Consider the following 21,423-nt stretch of genomic DNA (forward strand, 5'->3'; position numbering starts at 1 on the left):
TTGTTCCGTGTAACCACTATTATTCTGGAAGAGGACATTTTTCTCGGCGTGCTGTCCAAAGAGTGGCGCCCCTTCACAGACTGACTTTCCCCATGTAGCTTCCGAAGCAGAGCCAATTTGACAGTGGACTCAGCCAGGCCCCACCTCGTGTGGAAACGGATTTGTCAGTCCTCGAGGGACCGCCGCAGAGCGACGCAGCATGGCCCTGAATGTGGCCCACTTCGCACTGCTGCGGTGCAGTAAGCAACAGCGTTAGTGCTAGAGTGGATACATGAAACTACAGTTCTGGGTAGCAGGCAACGGCCGGCTATCGGTGAGCCGCTTGTACGAACACAGCGGGCTGCTTGGTTTGTTTGCTGTCACAAGCCCACTATCAGTACTACTCCCTTGTCAGCCTTTTTCTCCGGAATACGTGCGTGCTTTATGGAGCAGCTGAATGCTATTCAGCACTCGGTGAGCGAGAGATCATTGGACCGGGAGGGGTCGTCGCTGCTCGCCTTCCAGATCAGTTCAGAGGTGGCTGACGAGCAGACGGACAAACGAACGAGGACACTCGATCAGCAGATGGGCTGAGGGAATCGCTTTTCTTTTCGGACGTGCAGCCAAAAAGGCGCACGCGCCTCCCGTTCTTGACCGGGAGAGAGCCTCCGCGTGAGCAATACTACGCCCTGTAGCCGCAGGTTGCGTCCCTAGAGTTGTTTTATCAGACACCGCCCTCTTCTTGTCTCTGAGTGGGCCGCTTGGGATTCTGAAGAGGATTCTGAAAGGAAAATTAAAATCTGAAAACCACCTCTACAATAAGTCATGTACACTCATTTCCCTCCCCCACCTTCCCTTTGCATTTTGAGTCGGTACCATCGATTGAAGAGATGCACGTCTCTCGGAACCTCTTCGTCGTCCTCAAGAGGCCCTGTTCGCATGTTACCTTCTTCGTCTTTCCAGGTCATCCACTTGAACCGGTTGAAGTACTCGCGGTCTTCCTCTACCGTTAGATGCTTGTTGTTCCATCGATGCAGGCGCCATTCCTTCTTATCTGCAGAAAGCTTCACCCCATACTTGGATCTCTTCCTCTCTCGGTTCTTTACAGGAAGCAAATCGGCCACGCCCCTCACCGCTTTGTAGTTGCTGGCAAAAAAACAGATAGACGCACCTGCACATACTTGCTTGAGCCGCGAAGTGTTGTAGAACAAACACCCTTCCTACCGCGTTAGTTAATGGTCTGAGACTGAATAGCTTAGGCGTCACCGGGGCGACGCACTGTGGGCCTAAAGTCCGATCTTCACTCCGTTTCCGTCCTGTGGTATTCGGATGTCGCCAAATCTATTCGTACGGTCCGGGCGTTGACTGGAGCTTCGAACCCTGGCGTTTCCGTCCTCCACGCGGCATCTCAAAAACAGCGGTGTTCCGTTTTCAGAGAAGTGAACAGCGATGAACGAATCTACAGATCAAAAGAGCTACCATCTGAATTTAGCTCGAAAGCAAAGGGCATTCGCTTGTGGCTTGTCTGATGTCCAGTGCTTCAGACGACACAGATGAAGAACTCTCCAGAGTAGGATACAGATATCGAGATTAACACTGGCCAACAAGAAAAGATCAGGTCTGCTAAGTCGCTACTTCTGCATTTCAGCCAAAGGACCTGATCAAATCAGAATTTTGAGGAGAAAGGCACTTACCATCCAGGAACGTCCTTGCATCGCCCTCCTCTCACAAGGACAACGGAGTGGACATTGAGGTTGTGCCCGATTCCCGGGATATACACAAGCACTGTTCGCCCTGTGCTGAGTCGCACACGCGCGACCTTACGAAGCCCAGAATTCGGTTTTCGGGGTGTCTGGACCCGTACCTTTTGATAAAAGAACCATACCACACGGTTATAAGGGGAAACTGTAGCCGTGCCACCCCGCGAGTGCCGGAGAGAGGGCATATGTATGTTCATGCTGTCCAGTACACAAATACTTACACCTGCTATCTGTAGACGAAGCGACATATACACATATGCCAACATCATCTTTATCACCTCCGGAACGGAGAGACGGTGTCTGTTTATATATATATATATGCAGAGCGAGAGTTGTCCCTACTACATAAATGACTGTGTCTCAGCCAACACCCGCGTAGAGAGTCTGCTGATCTCGGACAACCAATGACATCACGAACGCCTCACCCCATTTCCAGGAAACGATGTGCAGCCATGTTCTCCACCTCGCTGCTCGCGTCGAGATATCTCGCAAAAATTCTGTGTCCGCCTTCGGTAGAGAGTCTCTCATGACGCTATCCATGGCGAAGTCTGTCTACAAGGATGACTCGTGCCAGGGGGGGGGAGGAAGCGTCGCTCGAAGAAAAAAAATGATTAACCGTGAAACGCGCGTCTAACAACAGCTGCTGCACTCCGGAAGATGACACCGAGAATGCCGTGCTACTGTAGCAACGAGATGTCGTGTGTTTACCTTGACACAAATTCCCTTCTTCTGTGGAGCTCCTTCAAGCCACTTGCTGAACGGAACAGAACGAGTGAAAACAGAACCCGTAACCTCACAGGCGGCGTACGCAGCTGCTTGGCCAAAAGGCTTGTCCGGAAATACACACATACACGCTGCGCCTGCGTAGATTAGAGGAACGAACTGAAGAGATAGACATGCTCAGGCAGGAAGACGCACTTACCCATACGTTTCTGCCGAGCGTTCGAGGAACACGCCTTCACGCCTAACCATAAGCGTACACTCAGGTTCAAGAAAACGTGGTACGTAGATACAGTCTGTCTCCTGCGAACAGTCGATTGCTCACTTCACCAATCCTGTAGAAAAGCCACCAGAGAGCCGAGCACAACCTCTTCCAGAGCAGACACGAGTCGAGTGCTCACACGCACTTAAGATGCCAGGCAATCCGAATCGCTTTACCAACATCCAGACGACGTATACCAAAGGTACTTGCAGCTGCGGCAGCGCAGTTGTCCAGTGCGGAAAAGAGTTGTTTACCTACGAACATTGGGCGGCTTCAACTTGGGAACCTGGAGAGGCCGGCGTTTGTAGAAAAGCCTGCCGCTGATGCTGCGGGTTGAGAAATTCCGTGCATCCTTGGTGGGCACGCAGGCAGATCCAGAGCAAGAAATGCCAAAGGTGGGTGAACGAAGAGCGCAGGTAGTCGGAGGGAGCGCAGAAGAAGAAGGGCGGAAAAGAGCCCCTGAAGGTGTGGAAGAGAGATGGGACGAAGAGGAAGCGCAGGACGCGGACAACGTAGAAAAAGAGAAATCACTATTGAGCGTAAAAGAGTAAGACGTACCAGTTACTGAGCCGGAAGATGCAATAGAAAGCTCCTCCGCGCTTACAGTTTGCCCTGCAGTGGAGAGGATTTTTGTCGCGACTTGCCCGTGAGGCAGCCAGCCACGACGGAAAGAGCCCGGAGTATCTTCTGAGAAGGGCTGAGAAATCCCTCTCAGAATGCTGGACTGTCCGTGTGGACTGACCCCATACCTAGACTTTCTCCATAACCCGAGAAAACCCTTCCTACATTCGTCTACGCATCGAGGTCGGAAGGGGCACAGAGAAATTGAAGAAGCTGTCGGGAGATTGGCAAGCCTGGAAGAACGCTTCGGTGTCTCACTCAAGACTGTTGGACAGCCTGATGCAGCGCTGGTGACGAAAAGCGCAGCGCCTCGGATAGGGGAGGGAATATTCAAGGCCATGCTGCTCTGCACTCGGCCAGAAAACTAGAAAAGACTGGAAGTTAAGCAATATGCGTCAGCTCGATCCCAGCGACATACCTGGGAACCAAGGACACACGCGCAACTGATGACACGGCTGATCGGTGACGAGTTGCGTGGCCCGTTGGCGGAAGTGGACTCTCGCAGCAAGCTCCGGACTCTGAACAACGCCCATGGCAAGACAAGAAATCGGGAAACCTGACCGAAGCGTTGGAGACATCAGACCCTACACATTCGAGGAACGGGGTGCCGCCGCAACATGCCTCGATCTCCAGAATTGGAATGTCTCTTTCCACGAGGTTACTGCAAAGCACACGACTCCTCTCTTGTTCTTGCATGCATCCACAAATTCAAGAACTTGATAGCCTGATGGGAAATCGACCTCGAGGGGCATATAGCCCCGAACGGATTGGCAGCTGAGGAGACGTTCCACACCTTTTCTGAGTCTGGAAGCCACACAAATTGTCAGATGCTTTCCGCTTGTGGGGATCGCTATGTGTTTTGTCGTTGTCTTCGTTCGCTTTCTGCGGTTATCAGTCATTTCTTCGTATGACGACGCATGCGTCCATCTGCTTCTCAGCAACTTAGCGTGAAATATCGCCTGCAAGCTTCTCCGCTTAGCAGCTCTCGAGCTGCGCTGCTTCTTGAGGCGTTCGCACCTCTTTCCTCTTTCTTTGGGTCATGGTTGGTCAGAGGCCTCTGCTGCCGGAAAGGAGTCGCGTCTAGTTCGTTCTCTACAGTTCGTGAACAAGAGGGAGATTCTCCTGCTCTTCGGCCCTTCTTCAGCGGTATCTGACACCCCCACGTTGGGGCACAGCCGCGGCACTATAGAACTGCTCACGTCGTAGACTTCTTTTTTTTCAGTGCCGCGACTACAGTGACGTGACGTGCTCTCCTCGTTCTCCAAGGACGCGAGGCTTGAACTACATCCACCTTCAGGACACTTCTGCAACGGGCCTCTACTGTGAAGTTGTCTTGCTGCCTCCCTCTGATCTCTCTTTTCGCCAGCGGGACCAACACCAGGTATCGGCACTGGCTCTTCAGAAACTAGCCGATAGTCTTTCTGCCAGTCACTGCGGGTGGCTGGGCACCCCCCTGCTGCCGTCTGTTTTTCTGCGGCTTCTGCCAGCCAGCACGTCTTTTCTTTTCTTCTGTACGTCTTTCTTGCTGTGTACCCCGTGTCCTCTTCTCACGGGGGTCTGATGTCAACACGTGGGTAGTTTCTTTCCCACAAGAGGGCGACACTTCGCACAATCCAGCAGGTTTGTGAGCCGAGCAGTCGATATTGTCGATTGCACGGATGCAGCAGCAATGATGGCCGAGACGTCAGTATTCTGACCGAGCGGCAGATTTTGCCGACTTACTTGCGTGTTGAGCGCTTCTCTCTGACGGGTACTTAGCACTTCTCCGAGGCTAACTCCGTCACGGAAATCCGCTTTGTCAACCCTTTCTCTTTCGCAACACTCTTTTTCCTTCTCTCTCGCCCCGTGAGTACCAGTCGATGCGACAAAGTACTCCACTCTAGCTTTTTGACGTGTGCCATCCTTGTTTTCCATCAAGCATGGCTCGCCATATAGAAGCTTCTCAGTGCGTTCGTCTCCGTTCTGTTATGCCTCACCACAGCCACTTATATGAATAGTGACATCGGGCAAGCGCCTCCCTTTCCTAGAAGCCTCTTCTTCCGGAACTAAGTGAACGTCTCCTGACAGAGTGCAAGGGACAGCTACTGCGAGAGCGCAAAGGATCGGTTCATGCTGAATTTTCACTTGGGACCATCTATTGTGATCTTGTTTCTACACCAAAGACACTCGGGGAATTAAAGAATGGAAGGCGAGAACGAGAAGAACGGCACAACCGATGCCGTGAGAGCGGCCGCTCCGGCGCGCGCTGAACCGGGGGTGAAGAAAGCGCGCGCGTCGAGATGGGGGGAGATGGTAAGCGTATTTCACTGGTGTGAGCAAATAAGAATGACTGCAACGCGTATCTCTAGCCACCCGCCTGAGACCATCTTTGCGGTAGAGGCTCTCTTCATACCTTCTCTTTGCGCAGCAGGGCCGCCGCGGGGATACCCGTGATATTAAGGTTGAGAGGAAGGAGCTCACGAGGCTTGACTATGTTCTAGCTCAAAATCGATGTGATGCCGTAGACCCTCGTGCTCTAAGTAAAGATCTCGATTGCGGAGTCACTGCTTACTCCAGCCGGCAGGTTGTGCCGGATCTATCCGCCTGGCCACTTAGGATTCTCAGGTGTTGTGTATTCGCTTTGGTTTTGTGCGCTCTCAAGAGCTATGCAGTGTCTCTAACTGTGCATGTAGGTGTAGGTAACACAGGATGTTGCGGGAGACAGGCCTTTTTTGCCGGCCGGTTGTTTTTCAAGCACTGCTGCAAGCACGAGCTTTGAGGGCAGGTATTGGGGCTTTTTTCAGAGGCTGCACGCGAGGGTCTCTGGCTCAAGACTTCTGGTTTCAGTTGTCTCAGGTCGTGGCAGGTTATGGCGTGTGACTTTGACTTTTTCTTTGAGTCCAAGAGGGGTAGGTTATCTAGCTGCAGGCGACACCCTCTGCGCCTTGTGTATGTCCTTCGGGTCTTATGCTTGAGTATGTGTACACCTATCACAGAGCGGGGTGGCACATGTTATATGTGGAGCTTCTCATCCAGTCTGCTTTTCTCCGGGATTTTCCTTTCATGCTCAGTAGATTTTCAGATTCTGGCACAGCCTTGTCTTCTCCGGTTCTTCAGGCAGTGCCAGCTACTCCGGCGCCGGGGCCCTCAACCGCCGCGTCCAGTTCATCGTCAACGAGTGCTGCTGTGGAGGCTTCTCCCGCAAAACCAGCTCTTCCGTCTTTAGGTTTCTCCCTGCAGCAAGCTGCTGCTGCTGCCCGTGAGGCGTTAGAGAAGGCAAAGAAAGCAGCTTTGATGCAGAGAGAAATCCAGGAAAGGCTAAAGCAACATCAAATTGCAAGACCCCAAGGACCTGCAGCTGCGGCAGTAGCTGCAGAAACAAAGGCAGGGAGTGAAGCCGCGGCTGCTGCAGCCGTTGCAGCTGCTGCCCTGGCAGCTGCAAGGGCCAAAGCCGTTGCGGGAGCATCGACTGGAACAGGAGGAAGTGTCGTGGGTGGAGGTGCAGTGGAAGAGACGAACGCTGGGACTGGAGCACCCCTGACGTTGCGAGCTCTTCTAGGAGGGACGCAGAATGGCAATTCTATTGATTTTCCTGGAGGGGGACCCTCTATAGTAGCAGATTTAGGTGCAGAGGATCGTCATCGTCAGCAGATTTTCATGCTTGTCAAAGAACAGCAGATGCGCCGGAAGATTGAGGCCGAGGCAGCCGAGAAAGTGAAGAAGGAGAAGCAGGCTGCTGTGTTAAAGGCTCGACCTAGGCCGCTCCGGTTTGATGAGTTTGGCCGAGAGGTCGATGAAGAGGGCAAGGTTATTCCTCTTAAGATGGTGGTCCATAGTGATCTCAAGATCAACCGGAGAGCCAAAATCGAGGCTCGGGTGAGAGACCGAGTCAAGCCGCAAACATAAGGACCCGTCCGTTCTCGTTCCTCGTTCATTCGGAGTTCACCTCGTGTTTTTCCTGTATATATGTTAGGCGAGAAACTGGCAGCTTGGACGCTACAGCCTTGTATTGACCCCGGCGCTACAAGTCTCTTTTTTTCTCTAAAGCATGCATCTCCTGAGGCACTATGAGCGCAAGGCGTCGCCATTCGACATTTACTGCGCCGCATAGGCATCTATAGGTATACGCGCGACCAGGTGGCCACACGTCGCTCCTCACATACAGGAGACAGGAGATATCGTTTCTTGAGGCCTGCTAACCGTCGCTGTTCTTCGCGCTCACTGGTACGTGTTTTTGTTTTCTGAGTGTATTCGCCTGGACCGTCCGTAGGCATTATGATCTTTCTTTTTGCCTTTTCGATCGTGCTACAGGGAGAAGACGCCAAGCAGCTCGGTTCTGGCATCGGGGGAAGCTTGGGAGCCGGGACGGGAGCTTTCGAAGACATTACACAAGCCGAATGGTACGATCCTTCTATTCCGGTGAAGACTGCCCGTAGCAAGGTAGGCCTTTTTCGTCTTCTCCTACGGTGACACACTGGAACCGGCACCGTCTATCATGTCTCCCTGCATAGCAAAGTTCACGCAGTGTTGTCATTTAAGCATGTATACACCTGAGGCTTTCACACATTCTGATGAAATATTCGGAGGAGAAGAGACGTGCAGCAGCATTCGCACACAGAGTGGGTTGCGATCTATCTTGTACGACGTCCGTCGCTCTCCAGACGGTTGACCAGCCACTTGAAGTGATTGGAGAGACTTGGGTGACTTCCTCTGTAGCCGGAAGAGGCTACAGCAGATCGCTTTGCCTGCATGACGGTCGCCGCTGCATGGAAATCCTCCATGGGCAGGTATACCCCTGTATTCGCCTTGTCAATAAAAGGCGGGAAACAAACGATATGTTTTGTCTAAGCACCCTTCGGCATCAGCGTTTTGCGGTGTGATGACGCGGGTATATGGATTGACTGCATTCTGGGTGGAGTGCTGAGGGCAGACAAGCACACTGCGTGGTCGATGCTTGCTTCCTGCGAACGCAGTCTCTTTCCTCGGTACCGGGGGCTTTCTGTCTTCAGTTTCTATCAGGTCGCCAGCACCGGGTAGACTCTGGTTGCCTACTCCGAAGAAGTGTATCGAACACACTGAGAGTTTATGGGTTTTGTGCAGCGGAAGCGTAAGGCTTTTGAGTTCGTTGAAGACGGGAGGTACATACGACAGGAACAGCAGATGCTTGAACACCAGCAGATGCTCGAGAGAAAAGCGGGACAGAAGCTTGCCCGAGAGGCCAAGGAGCAAGGAGCGGTCAAGCGAGCGTCCCCCGGGTCGGCGAAAAAAGAACCTGGAGCGACAGATAACGAGTTAGGCAGTGGGGAAGACATCAAGCCCCAGGTTCAGGAAGAGGAAAGACTTCTTGACTTCCTTGCGAAGGCTTGGGTATGAGGGGGGCTTCTCGCTCTGGATGTCTGGCACGCTGGTCAAAAAGACGAGCGGGCATTGTTTTAAGGTCTCGCTTCCCTGTTGGATTTCACACCGCTTTCCAGACCCTCTGGCGTGCCGAGTATCCCGCGAGGCTCTGCACTGACACCATCTCCAGCAGCCTTTGATAAGTACATGCAGCGGGAAAGGCCTCACACTTTGCCCTTCTGTTCCGCGCCGTCACACAGGATTGTTCTTCCTGACAATCTCGCAAGCATTGGAGTAGTTACCTGTGTCTCTCGACGACAAGAACGACTCTAAGGGAACACTCTGCATCGATAGTAGCTTCAACCGTAAATCCGGTGGCTAAAGTGTTTGTTTTTCTTGCCTGTCAGCCGAGAGATAAATGGCAAAGTGGTTTCTTTAGAAGAGCGCCCGCCGCTCTTGTAAGAATGCTTGCGTTTAGATACTTTAGATGCTTATCTCGAAGAAAGGCAAGCTTATTCTGATCTGTGCGAGATTGTCGGCAAGAATAACTCTATGTATGCGGTAGGAGTGGTGTGTCCCCTATGTCCGCAATCTCTTAAGGTCACCGACCACTTAGGTGTTTGAGTACCGTTGTCTTCCTCATCATTCTTATCGGGTGTGGGGCCTTCGCATATTCACTGCCTGGTAAGAGCTAGAGCGACCACTAGCAGCGTAGTGAGTTGTCTTGGTTAAGGACCTCCAGTTGACTGAAGGTGCAGCTGTACAAATTCTGAAATGCACGGACCGTACTTCTTTGTTCTTTACAGATACCTCAAGTTCCGAATATAGAGCCCTGGGATGCGGCGCTTGTTGTTGCTAAGCCGGCGAGCTCAGGCGATCAGAAGTCCCCAGCAGAAAAACAGTTTGAGTTGAAAGAGGTAATACACCTCGACCGTGGAGTGTGCCTCCTGTAGAAGTTCTGCGCGCATCTTCTGTCAGTACACTACTCGCGACACCGGACAAGCGTGCTGGCTGTTTGGTGAATGATGCAGATCCTGAATTACATACAGTAGCATGGGTCCCATTCATCCTCAGTCTCTATGGGCTAGGCGAGGCCGTCCAGTTCATTTTCTACGGAGGAGTGTGTCCTGCTAGAAGCGTGATCTTACTTTGTTGAGGGCTCACGGCTACTGACACCGGTGTCTATTCTTATCGTCCACGACAAGCCCAGGAAGAAGCGGTCGTATATATGCTCTGGCAACGAATGATCAGCAGTGTTCAAACCAAGTAGCAGTGTCCTCTACGAAACACACTAATACTGTGAAAGCCAGGCTTGTCTTCATGGGTTCTCCTCATAGCCACTGGGATCCTTCGACGCAGGACGTTTGGATTTCCTTAGGATGACTGTGGTCAGAGAGATAAAGCAGACAGATGCCTTCGCTTTTCAGAGGAATACGGAGCGTGGCTAGGTCTCTCGCATGTGGTTTGTAGGTGTCTTCGCTCCAGCAACGGGTCAATTCTTGTTTCGTGCCTTGTCGCGATGATACGCTATAGACGAATTTGTGAGATGAAAAGAGGAGCGCATTGAAACAAACATATCGTTGTACGCGTACAGTCTTTGTAGCCCTTGCCTCTCTTTTAGTATTCTTTTTGCTTTTTCTCAGTTGCACTGCATGGCTATCGTGACTCGTTTAAGAGCCAATGTGTGCTACAGCAAGTTCACGGATCTATCCTGGGAAGGATACAACGTCCGTGCGACGTGCTGTCTTTCAATCAGGCCTTATATCCCTCCAGGTCGTTAGGGGAATATTTCGTACACGGTTGTCTCTGTCTCTCACTTGCCTCTACACTGAAGCTCACTGTGTTTCCGACCCTTCATTGCCTCGTCCCACCCATGGGTGGCGTGAGCCCGGGAGAGGGGGTCACGGTGGCGTGCTGCAGTCTGTTTCAAAAGGGCCCGACCAGGTGTATCGTGTAAACGTGTACGCAGTTTTCTTCTCCAGTAACAGCAGCCAGGGCTCACTTTGTTCGTAATGGCCTGCCTTCCGGGACTCAGTAGGGGGGCGTCTTACCTGTGCTGAGGTTGTTCTCTCTTTGGGCCGGTGCGTCGCTGTGTCTATCTGTTCTTAGGACGCCATAGACAACCTGGTAGAGCACCCTGTACCGGTGAAGCCCGCGATCGATCCGGTGACGAATGTCATTATAAATATGTACCTCACTCGCCAGGAAAGGTACGGTCGTAAAATTCTTAGAGTTGTGTAAAGTGCATTGCCCTTCCACAGTCGCTCTAGTACCGAGCACAATGCCAAGCACAATGTGGATGGGCTAGACTTGCTTGATGAATATCCCAAGGGCTCATGTGGTTGTCTGCGTCTCGACACAGAGCGTGAGTGTTCTCTCAATTCCTCATTGCAGAGCCTCACACGATGCTTGATTCTTCATATATAATGTATATTCATGGGTGCCCAGATATATGGGGGCCACTCGCATGCAACTCGGCAGTCAGTATCGCGGCGGTTCTCATGGCAAAGTGTGCGTGGCTGTGGGAGACCGCCCGACCGCACATGTTGAGCATTCAGCGTCGTGTGCGGCTCTGCGAAAAGGAGTGCGAGAAGATGCTCGTGTCCTGGGTAATACAGACACAGACAACGACTGCCTGTATGTACTGAGTGTATGCACCGGGCCGTCTTGATGATGAGTTTCTCTGCGTTGAAGTCACTCATGTTTTAGTCTATTCGTGCTGACGACACTCAAAGTCTGCCGCGGTCAGGGGCTTCGCCTTGAGGTGTGCGTTTTCTGACTGTTAACGCACTAAGCAAACTCGTGGGCTTGGGTGTACCGCTCAGCTCTGAACTCTTCTGAATGCGTTATATGCAGAAAGAAGCTTAGGAGACGAAAGAGACAAGAAAAGGAACGAGAAAAACAAGATAAAATTCGCATGGGTAGGCACATCTCAACACTCATAGAAGAACCTAGAAAAAAAAAGGTCAACTTCTGTCTCTCACTGAACGCGTCGATCTGTACCTGGTTCCTCAGTCGTTGGCCTTCTAGAGGGTGCTTAAGATCTTCTGTGGTGAAACAGACAGACAGAGCAATGTATCTGCGACTTCCAACGGGCTGTCGCTGTAGTTCAAGCTCTCAGCCTTGTCTCTCTCCGCTACGAAATGCGCTACTCCTGCGACTCATGTGTTTTCTTCCGTGGCATCGAGTTACCCGCTTGGAACGGATTGTCCCGCTTGTTCTTCTTTCCCGTGTGGTAGCCCTTTTTATGTAGTGGGCTGATAGTGTAGAGATGGCCAGTTTCTGAGAATGACGGTCGGTCTGCACGACGTGAAGCCGGGTACTCTATTTTCGGGGATGTCTTTTCCGGGTGCCCTCTGAGGGCGTGCAGACAACAGCACGGTGTGGCTAACCGGCTCGTGGGCCGCCTTTTGAGTGTACATTGAGAAGGAAGCTTTCAGTTTCCAATCCGTTTTCCATTATGAGTTCGCTAAACCCTGTCAGGAACAATGCGACGGTAAAAGTCAACAGCTTCTCACTCCGTTCTCAGCTGCGCGGATCTACCCTGGCTTTCTTCGCCTCTTAAGCATGGTGCCTGTCGGTAGCTTGTTCAGGGCTGTCTCGGGACGTGATCTAAGCCGCTTCCGTTTTCACCGATTGTTGTCGTTCTCAGGCCTGATGCCTCCCCCACCCCCGAAAATCAAACTCACCAATCTCATGAGAGTCCTCGGCGACCAAGCTGTTGCGGTATGGTCTCAACCCTCTTCACACTGCCGTAAAACCTAAGCGTCTCTGCCTTTCAAAGTGAATCACCATGTGACCTTACGCGTGTCTGTACTTAGTTCAAGGGGCTCCCTTCGCGTACGCGCTTAGCGGTCCGTTCCTCTTGATTCCTTACGTCCCGGGGTGGTTGTTTGTCATCCAGGACCCGTCCAAAGTTGAGAGGGAGGTGCGACAGCAAATGGAGAAGCGTCTGAAGGACCACGAGGCACGAAATGAAGCCCGCAAGCTTGCACCTGAAGTTCGCAGCAAAAAGCACGTAGCTAAGTGGCAGGTAAGGGAAGGGGCGGCCTCCACTTTGTAGGATCCCCCTTCGGACGTTGGCAAAAGGTGTTTCTGGTTTCTAAGCATGCAGTATAGTCGGTGCACCTGCTTATTCAGTAGTACGTCCGGTCCTTTCTTCTGACATGTTCGCGCTGTTCCGATAGGACGTCAGAGCTATGGTTCGACAGTAGGGTGCTTCTCACTTTATCTTATTTATTAGCACCTTCAACGAGAACTAGATCCCTTATGCACGCAGCATTGCGGCGGTACGTACGGCGGATCTCATGTTGAGGCGACATCATATATTCAATGCTTTCTTGATCATCTCCGTGCGCCTGCACCCGGTTGCTTGCACGTGTGGTCAAGGCACATCGGGGCACTTCCAAGGGGAGACACGCCAGGAATAGAACTTAGGACGTTCCGTCATGGGTAGTTGCTGCCTGGTGGTGATCATGATTGTTCAGAAAAAGCCCAACAGCGGAGAGTTTCACGTTCTTCTCTTCTGTCTGCGGGATCTAACGAACAAACGGCATCTGTACAAGGTGAGATTTCGGAGGGTGTGTACGTCTCGGTGTTACTTGGTTTCTGGTTCTCATGTGCTCCCCAGTCAAGGCCCTAGCTTTGCCAATGCATAGAGCCTTTTCTTACAGATGGCACTTTCTTAGTTCTTTTTTGAACAGCATATAAAATCCTGTCTATTCCATTGGCCGTGTGTGACCTGCCGATGCCTTGTGCTATGATCTCACGGCTGGCAAGCAGTGTTGCGCCGACTGATAATTCTCCTTCATAGGAGGGGAAGCAACGTGGGTGGGTGAAACGAGCTCTTCTATGACGGAGAGACAGTCGTGCATTCTTGTGCGAGCGTTGGTCTCTGTTTGCCGTACGTAACTCGTCTGTTCAACTCAGAAATCTAAGCATCCTTGTGCAGTGTTTCTCGCGGCCATCCCACCGAGGCGCGTCTCTTCGCGTAGTCTTAATGCGCGGAGACGTATGGTTCTCCGTAGAGTTTATGTCTCCCAGTAGCTAGCTGAAATCTTTCCCGTCTGGTTCGTCTTGCAGGTGGACATGAATGCTCAGCAGCTGCACCTCGCGGGCGTCGCTGTGATCTGCCCGAGTTCGTTGAAGAGTGTCGTCCTCGTGGAAGGTTCGTTACACTGTTGGTGTTTCCAGCTCGACTGACCTTGGAGAGCTGTGACATCTGACAAGAAGACGAAGTTATCGTTTCCATCGGTCTTCCGTATCGGTTGTAGCGTGCATTGTTCGCGCTGTCTTAATTCTACAGTTCTCAGCGTCTACGGTCTGCTGTTGACAGCAGTACTATCTTTTTGAGAATTCGACACAGAAAGATTCAATTCCGCATGTGAGGATCAGAATCGTGGACATGTTTACGAATAGTCGTCCACTCCCTCGTCAACGAGTCCTTGCTCCGCAGTCGTATGTCGTGAATCTGTTTGTTATCTCTACCGTGTGTTAACGTGCTCGACTGGCATGGGTGTAGGAGGCAGAGCTGGTGGTAGCTACGACGTCGTCATCGCGAGGCTGCGTTCGCCTCGCGATCCCGCATGTAGATATGCTTTGCGAAGACCGAAATACGAGAATGAATGTCTTTCCAGAGCCTCTCTGTACACACTGTTGTTTTGCCACAGGTTCTCTCCGGTCAATAAAACGTTTTCGCGCCCTCATGCTTCGAAGGATCAAGTGGAGAGAAGTCGAAGGAAGCTCGGCGGCTGATGATGATGACGAGGTATCAATTCTTGCGTCTCGTTTGCCAAACACAGAATAGTTAAAGGGCACAGCACGAAGCGTCGGGCTTCGAAGAACTTTCAAACTGGTGTTGCGGATTCGTCTGTAGATCTTGCTTATTGCTGCGTCTTCATCCTGGCAATGAATGTTAGCACCCAGCGTTCCTCTTAGAGATTCTCTTGAATTGCCCGACAGTTAGGCGAAGGGGAGGAAGGATGAACCGTTGAGGTCAAAAGTGGGATCGACTCCTTGATGTTTATCTCCTAGCTCCAAGAAGTATCACTGCTGCTCTTTTTCTCTGCGGTTTCAGGATGATGGTGCAGGGGATCGGGCAGAGGTTCAAGACGACAGCTGTCGTCTGGTCTGGCAGGTACGCTTCTACGCAGTGTAACGGCAGTCGGGCAGAGTGTGGAGTCTTCGCCAGACGTTCATTCCTCGGGCTTTCCTTTTCTGTAGCGCGATCTCTCTGACGTATCCGAGTGCCAACGAACCCGAGTTTCTAATGATCTGAGCGGCCTTCGCCGCTCGTGCCTGGACTAAAGCCTCACAGTGCAGCTGTTTTAGCTCCAGTCACGCCTTAGGCAAAACGAAGACGTTTCTATGTAGTCTTGTAGCTTATTCCGTATCCCTCATTTGATCCAGGCAGCTCCCTCGGCTTTGGAGGGTGTCTGTTGCTTCTTGACGGTTGTGAGTCCCGACACCTGCTCTCTCAGGATTACCGCTGACTTCACATGTTACTTCTCCGCTAGGGATCCGGATGTCGTTTCCCTCCAGTAGCGACACCAGTCGTTGTAGGTCGCTTTGCCTGCATTGGCGAAGTACGAGTGCCGCGGGGCAGTCCATCTAGGTATTTCTTAGTTTTCCTTTGCGGCTGTTGTAGGGAACGGTGCGCACCAATAGCTTCTCCGGCTGGAAGGTTCATAGGGTTCCCGACCAAGTTGAGGGGCGGAAAATTTTCAAGTCCGCGCACGTGGTAAGAATGCGAAACATGTCTCAGGAATGTTCTTGGGTACCGGTCGTGTTCCTGCAGTGCTCATGTTCACGCTGGATAGCACAATCCTTTGTCTCTGGACGCGTGCACTACACAGCAAGTACGCGTCTGCGTGTGTACTTCTGTATCTACGCATGAACAATATACAGTGTCAATATTCGGAACTGTGTGAGTCCATGGCCTCTACAGATGTGGGTGTACCTGAGGTTGCGTCAGAAAGGGAGAGACACGAATGCTCGTGTTCTCGAGAGGTGTGCTGTTTGTCCAGCCGAGCGTAGGGACGCCTGGTTTTGAGCGTGTATGCTCGCTGCATGCGGTCGCTTCGAAGCGCGGAAGGAGCCACCACCTCAGTGTGAATGCAGCTGACCTCTCCGTCTTCTTTTTATGTGTGCTCGCGGCTCGCGTCTCTGTTCCGGGTAGTGTAGTATCAAGCCACTCCTGGGCACTTACGTCACCAGCTGAGAAACGCGATCCAGGCAATCGGACTGTAGATCCTACGTGTTGCTTTTTCTTGTCTTCAAACCTACTCATTTCCTTCCTCCAAGACGACCCAGTCATGCCGATTTCGTTACTTGTCCAGTACCGGTGTCTACAGTTTGGTACGCTGTAAATCACATCACACCGCAGTATGTGCGCGGGAGAAAAGGAGAAGGAGTAGGCTCGGCTAGAAAAGCGTATCGGTTTGTATGATGAGGACAGCTGACACCGGAGCTTCGGTCAAGCCTTTGCTGTGTGATAGACTAGCAGGCGAAGCGATTCCCACTCTGTGACTGATAGACATATATGGCATCTGTAGCCACGGTCGAAGCGTATTTCGCCTTTTAGTCAAAGACAATTTAGAGACGGTGGGAGAAGGAGAGAACATCAGGCGCGCGGTGTCAAGTAATCTATCGACCTTGATGCTGGAATAGCACGCATTCATCACGACTGCATATGCAGCTGAGAGAAACTTACCCGGAGTATCAGCATCCGGCCGTGGGTGTGCGTGTTTGTGCCCTGTGCAGGAGCATTACTGGGACATGTCACAAAAATACAGAGATGCTTCTGAGGATCTTTAGGTAGTTATCACCGTTGCTTCTCTCTACTGTCGCCATGACGTAATCTTGATAGGTGTTTCTTTTCGAGACTCGACTCGGGAAAGTAACAGTTTCAGCTGCCAAGGATTGCTGCTAGTGAAACCGGAACTTTCGCCTTTGATACCTCACGTCGTCATCTGCTGGTTGCGTAGCGCGTGCCTAACACAGCGGCCATCAGAGTCGTGCTGAAAGGCGACAATGCCTCAACGGGACAGATCGGTTGCAGCGGTGAGGTGGTTTCATCTGATTTCAAATGAAACAACTTCACTGGTGCTCAGCCCTGCTCGCGGGGTGTTATACAGTTTTCGCTCCGCTTTTGTCGCATCCCTACGTTGTCTGTCGCGGTTTTCGAATGGTTAGCGAGCAGGTGCTTAGTTCTCTGTGGAGCCGGACTTTCTGCAGGGGGGGTTCCCTGTCTTTCTTTGACGAGGGAGTACTCGTTCCTTGTGGAAGGTGTTGACTCTCAGTTTTCTTATGAGGCCGGGCGTTGCGTCGTGTCTGAAGAAACCCCAGTCTAGCACCGAAGTTGTCGCCCTTGCCGCAGTCGGAAGAAAGCGGCTGTACTCGGCGGTACAAGTGGAAGGAGAGACGTGCTTTTGTCGTTCCTGGGCAGGATCCAGTATGTCTCCGATGGCAGGGGATAAGAGAGAACCTGCTCTGGTGGAAATTAGTCAGGCGTTTTCCGTCTAGAACTTTTCTTGTACCAGGCTCGACCATCAGCCCTTTCCTTCTTTAGAACCCCCGATTAGAGCACGGTGTCTTCGCGATGCTTTTTATCGCTGCGGTACACGGTTCTGACTCGTTCGCGCTACTGTGTCCCCGAACTTAATACTCGTGCATTTTGTCCTCATTTTGTATGCTGACCGGAGAAAGTGGTAGCGCAGTACGCGGTTGAGCCCAGCACTTAGTATATTGCGGCTTCCACTCGAGGACTCATTCCTCCCCTACGAGACAAGCACGTTTACGTGGAAAGGCAGGGCTTCTCCTCCAGTAGGCAGTAATCGGTGGCACTAGTTCCGGGAAGTACATACACAGAAGCAGCAGGAATGCCACACGGACTGCGGTAGCCAGGAAAGGCGGCACTCCAGCAGCGTCTATGGCGAAGTTTCGCAAGGATCAGCCTGAGCCGTCTCAACCTTGCCTTGGGACGGATTATCGCAGAGTCTGGTCGCGCTCCATGAGAGTCGCACGCCGGGAGTTGGGCAAAGATTACGAAGCTACTTCCGACAGTCGGCGCACGTCCGAACGCCCTGCCTAGAGGCTCTTCGCTGCTCCTTTGTCCCAGTCGGGGACGGCTTTCTTATTGGCTCAGAACTGGGTAGCTCTGCCCGACCCGGACAGATTCCATGCGTGAGTTTTGTTGGCTTTTTTTGGTAGCAGCAAACTGAGACGAGTGGCCGCGTCAAGCGAGAGCTGGGTCGGGTCGCCTGTGAGCGTCGGTATAGTTGCAGACCCATGATACAAACTTCCTACTGGTAAGGGGCTGCACAGTATACTGAGACGGGTGACCGCGTCTAAGCGAGAGCTGGGTCCCCTGTGAACGGCCCAACCTGCCTTCTTCCGCGGCTGGGGAATACGCCGAGGCACCGCGCCTTCCTGACTTACTGACGACGCGATGTTTCCCATTCAACTACAAAGAAAAGCTGCAAGCCTGCCTGTACGTACGGTTTGCTCGGAACGTTGGTTTTTTTTCGAAAGAGCAGCTGGGCCAACACAAACAAGAGGCCGCGACCCGATCCGCTGGTTGACGAGCCGCATGGAACCACGTTTCCGGGTGATCCCCCCTCGGGAGCAAAAAGTGAATTGATCACGATTTCCCATCTGAGAAACCTTTACTCCGTCGTGAAATCAATCCTCTGCACAGCAGTTCAAGCCGCAGCACTAACTCAAACCACCGCACAACTACAGCAGGCAAGCAGAAGAACGGCTACCTATACCGCAGCGAAATGTGGACACAAGAAAAATCTGGACAAAAAGTGCCTTCAGATGTGTAATACTCAAGGCCTCCTCAACGTACCCTCATGGTACGCGCATTCCAGTACGCAAATAAAAACAACCTTGACTACGTCTCTGCCACGCACTCCTAAGAGGGGACAGGAGTACAGCGAATTGTCCAGGGTGCCAGCAATCTTGCTGTCAACAACAGCTCGCCCACAGCGCGACCTTGCTTGCGAACGACATCAACTATCACTCGGATCTTATGGGAGTCCCGGGGCCACCCGCACTTGCTGCCTCCATCTTCACCTCAACGTGCTCGTCTTCGCAGCAGCTGACACACTTCTTCAGGCCGCTACCGCCCACCTCCCCGGAAGTACGCTTTCAAGATCACGGAGTGACAGACGCGACAGCGCCACTACAGGTCTGCACGTGGGAAGACTCCGATCTCTTCACGGACCTACCTGGATAATCCTCAGCCCTCTCCTGGACCTCTCTCACAGATCCGCCCCACGCGCGGTAGCATATCACCAGAATACTCACAATCATTCCTCCCTGCTGCGCTAGACTCTTGTAATATCACAGGGCTATATCCTATGGGACACCCACCCACTGACTACCATCCGCGCACTCACGTACATAACTCGTTCGACTGGCCCGTATGTTGGACATGCGTAGTGAACCGTGGCCCTTCTTCTACGGACGGCGGACAGACGACAAGCTATAGTAGTGTCTCGTTGTTCTTGGAAAAGCCATACTAATTCATTTAGGAAGGAGGAGAACGTTTCTCATGCTTTTCTTGTTCTTCGAGGTACTTGTCACGCGGATAATACTTGCGCAGTTCTTCTTCCTTGATTTTCTTCAGCATGTCCTCCGGGAAGATACGCAGCAGTTCCCATGCGATATCAAGGGACTGGAAGATAGTTCGGTTCTCGTATGGGCCTTGGCTTAAGAATCTGTTCTCAAACTTGTCAGTAAACTCAAGGTAAAGCAGATCATCAGGGGAGAGAGCCTCCTCACCGACAACTGCTTTCATCGCCCGTGTATCCTGGCCGACCGCGTAGTTCGCGTACAGCTGAGTGCACCACGCACACAACGCGAATTCGTTTTGCATTCACTTTGTCAGAGCTCTTCACGACACAATCACGCTAGGAATCATGTTGCCACTTCGAAGACCGACACTCCCCAAAAAGGAGCTACTGTCCTGTATCAGAGCTTGGACACAACGGAACGATACAGGCAGCCCCGTCGAATGTCATCTCTCTCGTGCAAAACGCATGCCCTTCCGCAGCGAACCTTACCCGTCCCTGCTCCCTGGGTGGCTAACCCTCTTTCTTGTCTTCGCCATCCTCACGTGCTAGCTAGCTTGACATGCTCCCAGACACAGACATGCCGATGGGAGTAAAGATAGGAAACATGGTTTAACAATGTCCTGCGACTCTCAGTGATTCTATCTAGTGCAGTATCTAGATAACGCAATCGCCCGGGTCCCGAATGCTATGCGCTCTCTCGGAAACACTCAGTGAGACAGCTTCCACTAGCAGCAGGTAGTACAGCCGAGCCGGCTCAAACATATGCACCAGCGAGTCTGTCTATCCACAGAGACCGTGTTGTTTGACATGCGGTGTCCCTCCGTGCGCCAGCTCACAGACGCGCCGAACAAAGCTCGGGAAATTTGACAGACCTTGTCAGAGCTCCGAACCAGCACCGGAAACTAGATGAGCGCGTCAGGGCGACATCACGCGTGTGATGACCGACCACTAAGACGAGCTTCCTGTAGTTGAATCAGTTTTACCGCCAGAAGACTTAGAGCCTCAGCAGGTGAACCTGCTGAGATAATGCCTTTTCCACCCGAAATAGACATGGTTAGCATTAGAAACGGCTGCCAAGAGTCTGAAGCCAGACAGACCATGCACAGAGAGATTTTCATAGGTGTGACCTTACTTGGTCAGAGACTTGAGGGTGGTCTTCGCGTGTCATGCCCTTGCCAATCCCAGACTTCATGAGACGACTTAGAGAGGGTAACACATTGATTGGGGGATAGATTTGTCGATTGTGAAGACCTCTGTCAACGAAGATCTGTCCCTCAGTGATGTACCCCGTAAGGTCAGGAACAGGATGAGTAATATCATCGTTAGGCATCGTAAGAATGGGAAACTGTGTGATCGACCCATTTCTGCCTTCCACTCTCCCCGCGCGCTCGTAGATCGTGGACAAATCCGTGTACATGTATCCAGGATAGCCTCGACGACCCGGGACTTCTTCTCTGGCGGCGGAGACCTCACGCAAGGCATCAGCGTAAGCTGTCATATCCGTCAGAATGACGAATACGTGCATTTCTCGTTCATATGCAAGATACTCCGCAGTCGTGAGTGCAAGGCGTGGCGTAATAATCCTTTCGATTGTAGGGTCATTAGCCAGGTTCAGGAATAGCGCGACACGCTCCATGCTGCCATTTTCCTCGAAGTCCTGACGGAAAAAGCGGGCTGTCTCCATGTTCACTCCCATCGCACCAAAGACAACCGCAAAATTCTCATCAGAATGGTCTGTCACATCTTTTCCTGAAACCAAACTGGCTTGACGACAGATCTGCGCACCGATTTCATTATGAGGTAAACCTGCAGCGGAAAACAGAGGAATCTTCTGTCCGCGTACTACACTGTTCATTGTGTCTATTGCAGATATTCCCGTCTGGATCATTTCCTTCGGGTACACTCGACACTGCGGATTGATGGGGCAGCCATTGATATCCAAAAACTCCTCTGCCAACACCCGAGGTCCCCGGTCAATGGGCTTCCCGCTACCGTTGAAGGCCCGCCCTAACATCTCCTCACTGATCGGCATCTTCAAGACATCCCCCGTGAACTCCGCGTGACACTGGCGATTGTCGATTCCGGATGTCCCCTCAAAGACCTGCACCACCGCGCGCTTCCCACGCACTTCTAAGACCTAACCAGCACACAGCGCCAAGACGACAAAGCTGAACAGCACGTAGGG

General features: G+C 52.2%; 3 protein-coding genes across 3 annotated transcripts in view; 1 reads left to right on the top strand and 2 right to left on the bottom strand.

Annotated features, from left to right (window-relative positions):
- Positions 1–812: 812 nt before the first annotated feature.
- On the bottom strand, positions 813–4,092 carry CSUI_005314 (ribosomal protein s12). The gene is made up of 4 exons (XM_068065491.1): positions 2,976–4,092; positions 2,448–2,493; positions 1,674–1,843; positions 813–1,150 (listed from the first exon to the last, which is right to left on the bottom strand). Exons 1-4 carry the CDS (start codon positions 3,680–3,682, stop codon positions 1,030–1,032), a joined length of 1,044 nt encoding a protein of 347 aa, XP_067922540.1. The 5' UTR covers positions 3,683–4,092; the 3' UTR covers positions 813–1,029.
- Positions 3,933–16,544, top strand: CSUI_005315 (pre-mrna processing factor prp3). The gene is made up of 15 exons (XM_068065492.1): positions 3,933–5,634; positions 6,443–7,197; positions 7,633–7,761; positions 8,422–8,688; positions 9,465–9,575; positions 10,768–10,868; positions 11,515–11,579; positions 12,311–12,384; positions 12,563–12,691; positions 13,146–13,223; positions 13,741–13,825; positions 14,328–14,425; positions 14,735–14,794; positions 15,305–15,397; positions 16,420–16,544. Exons 1-15 carry the CDS (start codon positions 5,622–5,624, stop codon positions 16,471–16,473), a joined length of 2,112 nt encoding a protein of 703 aa, XP_067922541.1. The 5' UTR covers positions 3,933–5,621; the 3' UTR covers positions 16,474–16,544.
- A 1,911-nt stretch (positions 16,545–18,455) lies between these two features.
- The window catches only part of CSUI_005316 (vacuolar atp synthase subunit), a 4,494-nt gene continuing 1,526 nt past the window's right edge, over positions 18,456–21,423 (bottom strand). Inside the window, exons 2-3 of the mRNA XM_068065493.1 lie at positions 20,371–21,375; positions 18,456–19,501 (exon numbers count right to left, since the gene is read on the bottom strand). Of these exons, the coding sequence (XP_067922542.1) occupies positions 19,193–19,501; positions 20,371–21,375 (1,314 nt within the window). The 3' untranslated portion in view covers positions 18,456–19,192. The remainder of the gene's footprint in view (positions 19,502–20,370; positions 21,376–21,423) is intronic.

Source organism: Cystoisospora suis (genome assembly GCF_002600585.1).
Source record: "Cystoisospora suis strain Wien I chromosome Unknown contig_2573, whole genome shotgun sequence".
Lineage (NCBI taxonomy): Eukaryota > Apicomplexa > Conoidasida > Eucoccidiorida > Sarcocystidae > Cystoisospora > Cystoisospora suis.

What these genes read in the sequence shown, in the direction of transcription:
- CSUI_005315 (XM_068065492.1), top strand. An exon ending in TCGGCGACCAAGCTGTTGCG is followed by an intron (nt 12,385 to 12,562) that starts GTATGGTCTCAA and finishes TTTGTCATCCAG; the next exon opens with GACCCGTCCAAAGTTGAGAG. An exon ending in CGGCTGATGATGATGACGAG is followed by an intron (nt 14,426 to 14,734) that starts GTATCAATTCTT and finishes CTGCGGTTTCAG; the next exon opens with GATGATGGTGCAGGGGATCG.
- CSUI_005314 (XM_068065491.1), bottom strand. Translation starts at nt 3,682, where the DNA reads ATGGCCTTGAATATTCCCTCCCCTATCCGAGGCGCTGCGCTTTTCGTC. An exon ending in AAGCCGCCCAATGTTCGTAG is followed by an intron (nt 2,494 to 2,975) that starts GTAAACAACTCT and finishes TGTTCCGTTCAG; the next exon opens with CAAGTGGCTTGAAGGAGCTC. An exon ending in AGAAGGGAATTTGTGTCAAG is followed by an intron (nt 1,844 to 2,447) that starts GTAAACACACGA and finishes TTTTATCAAAAG; the next exon opens with GTACGGGTCCAGACACCCCG.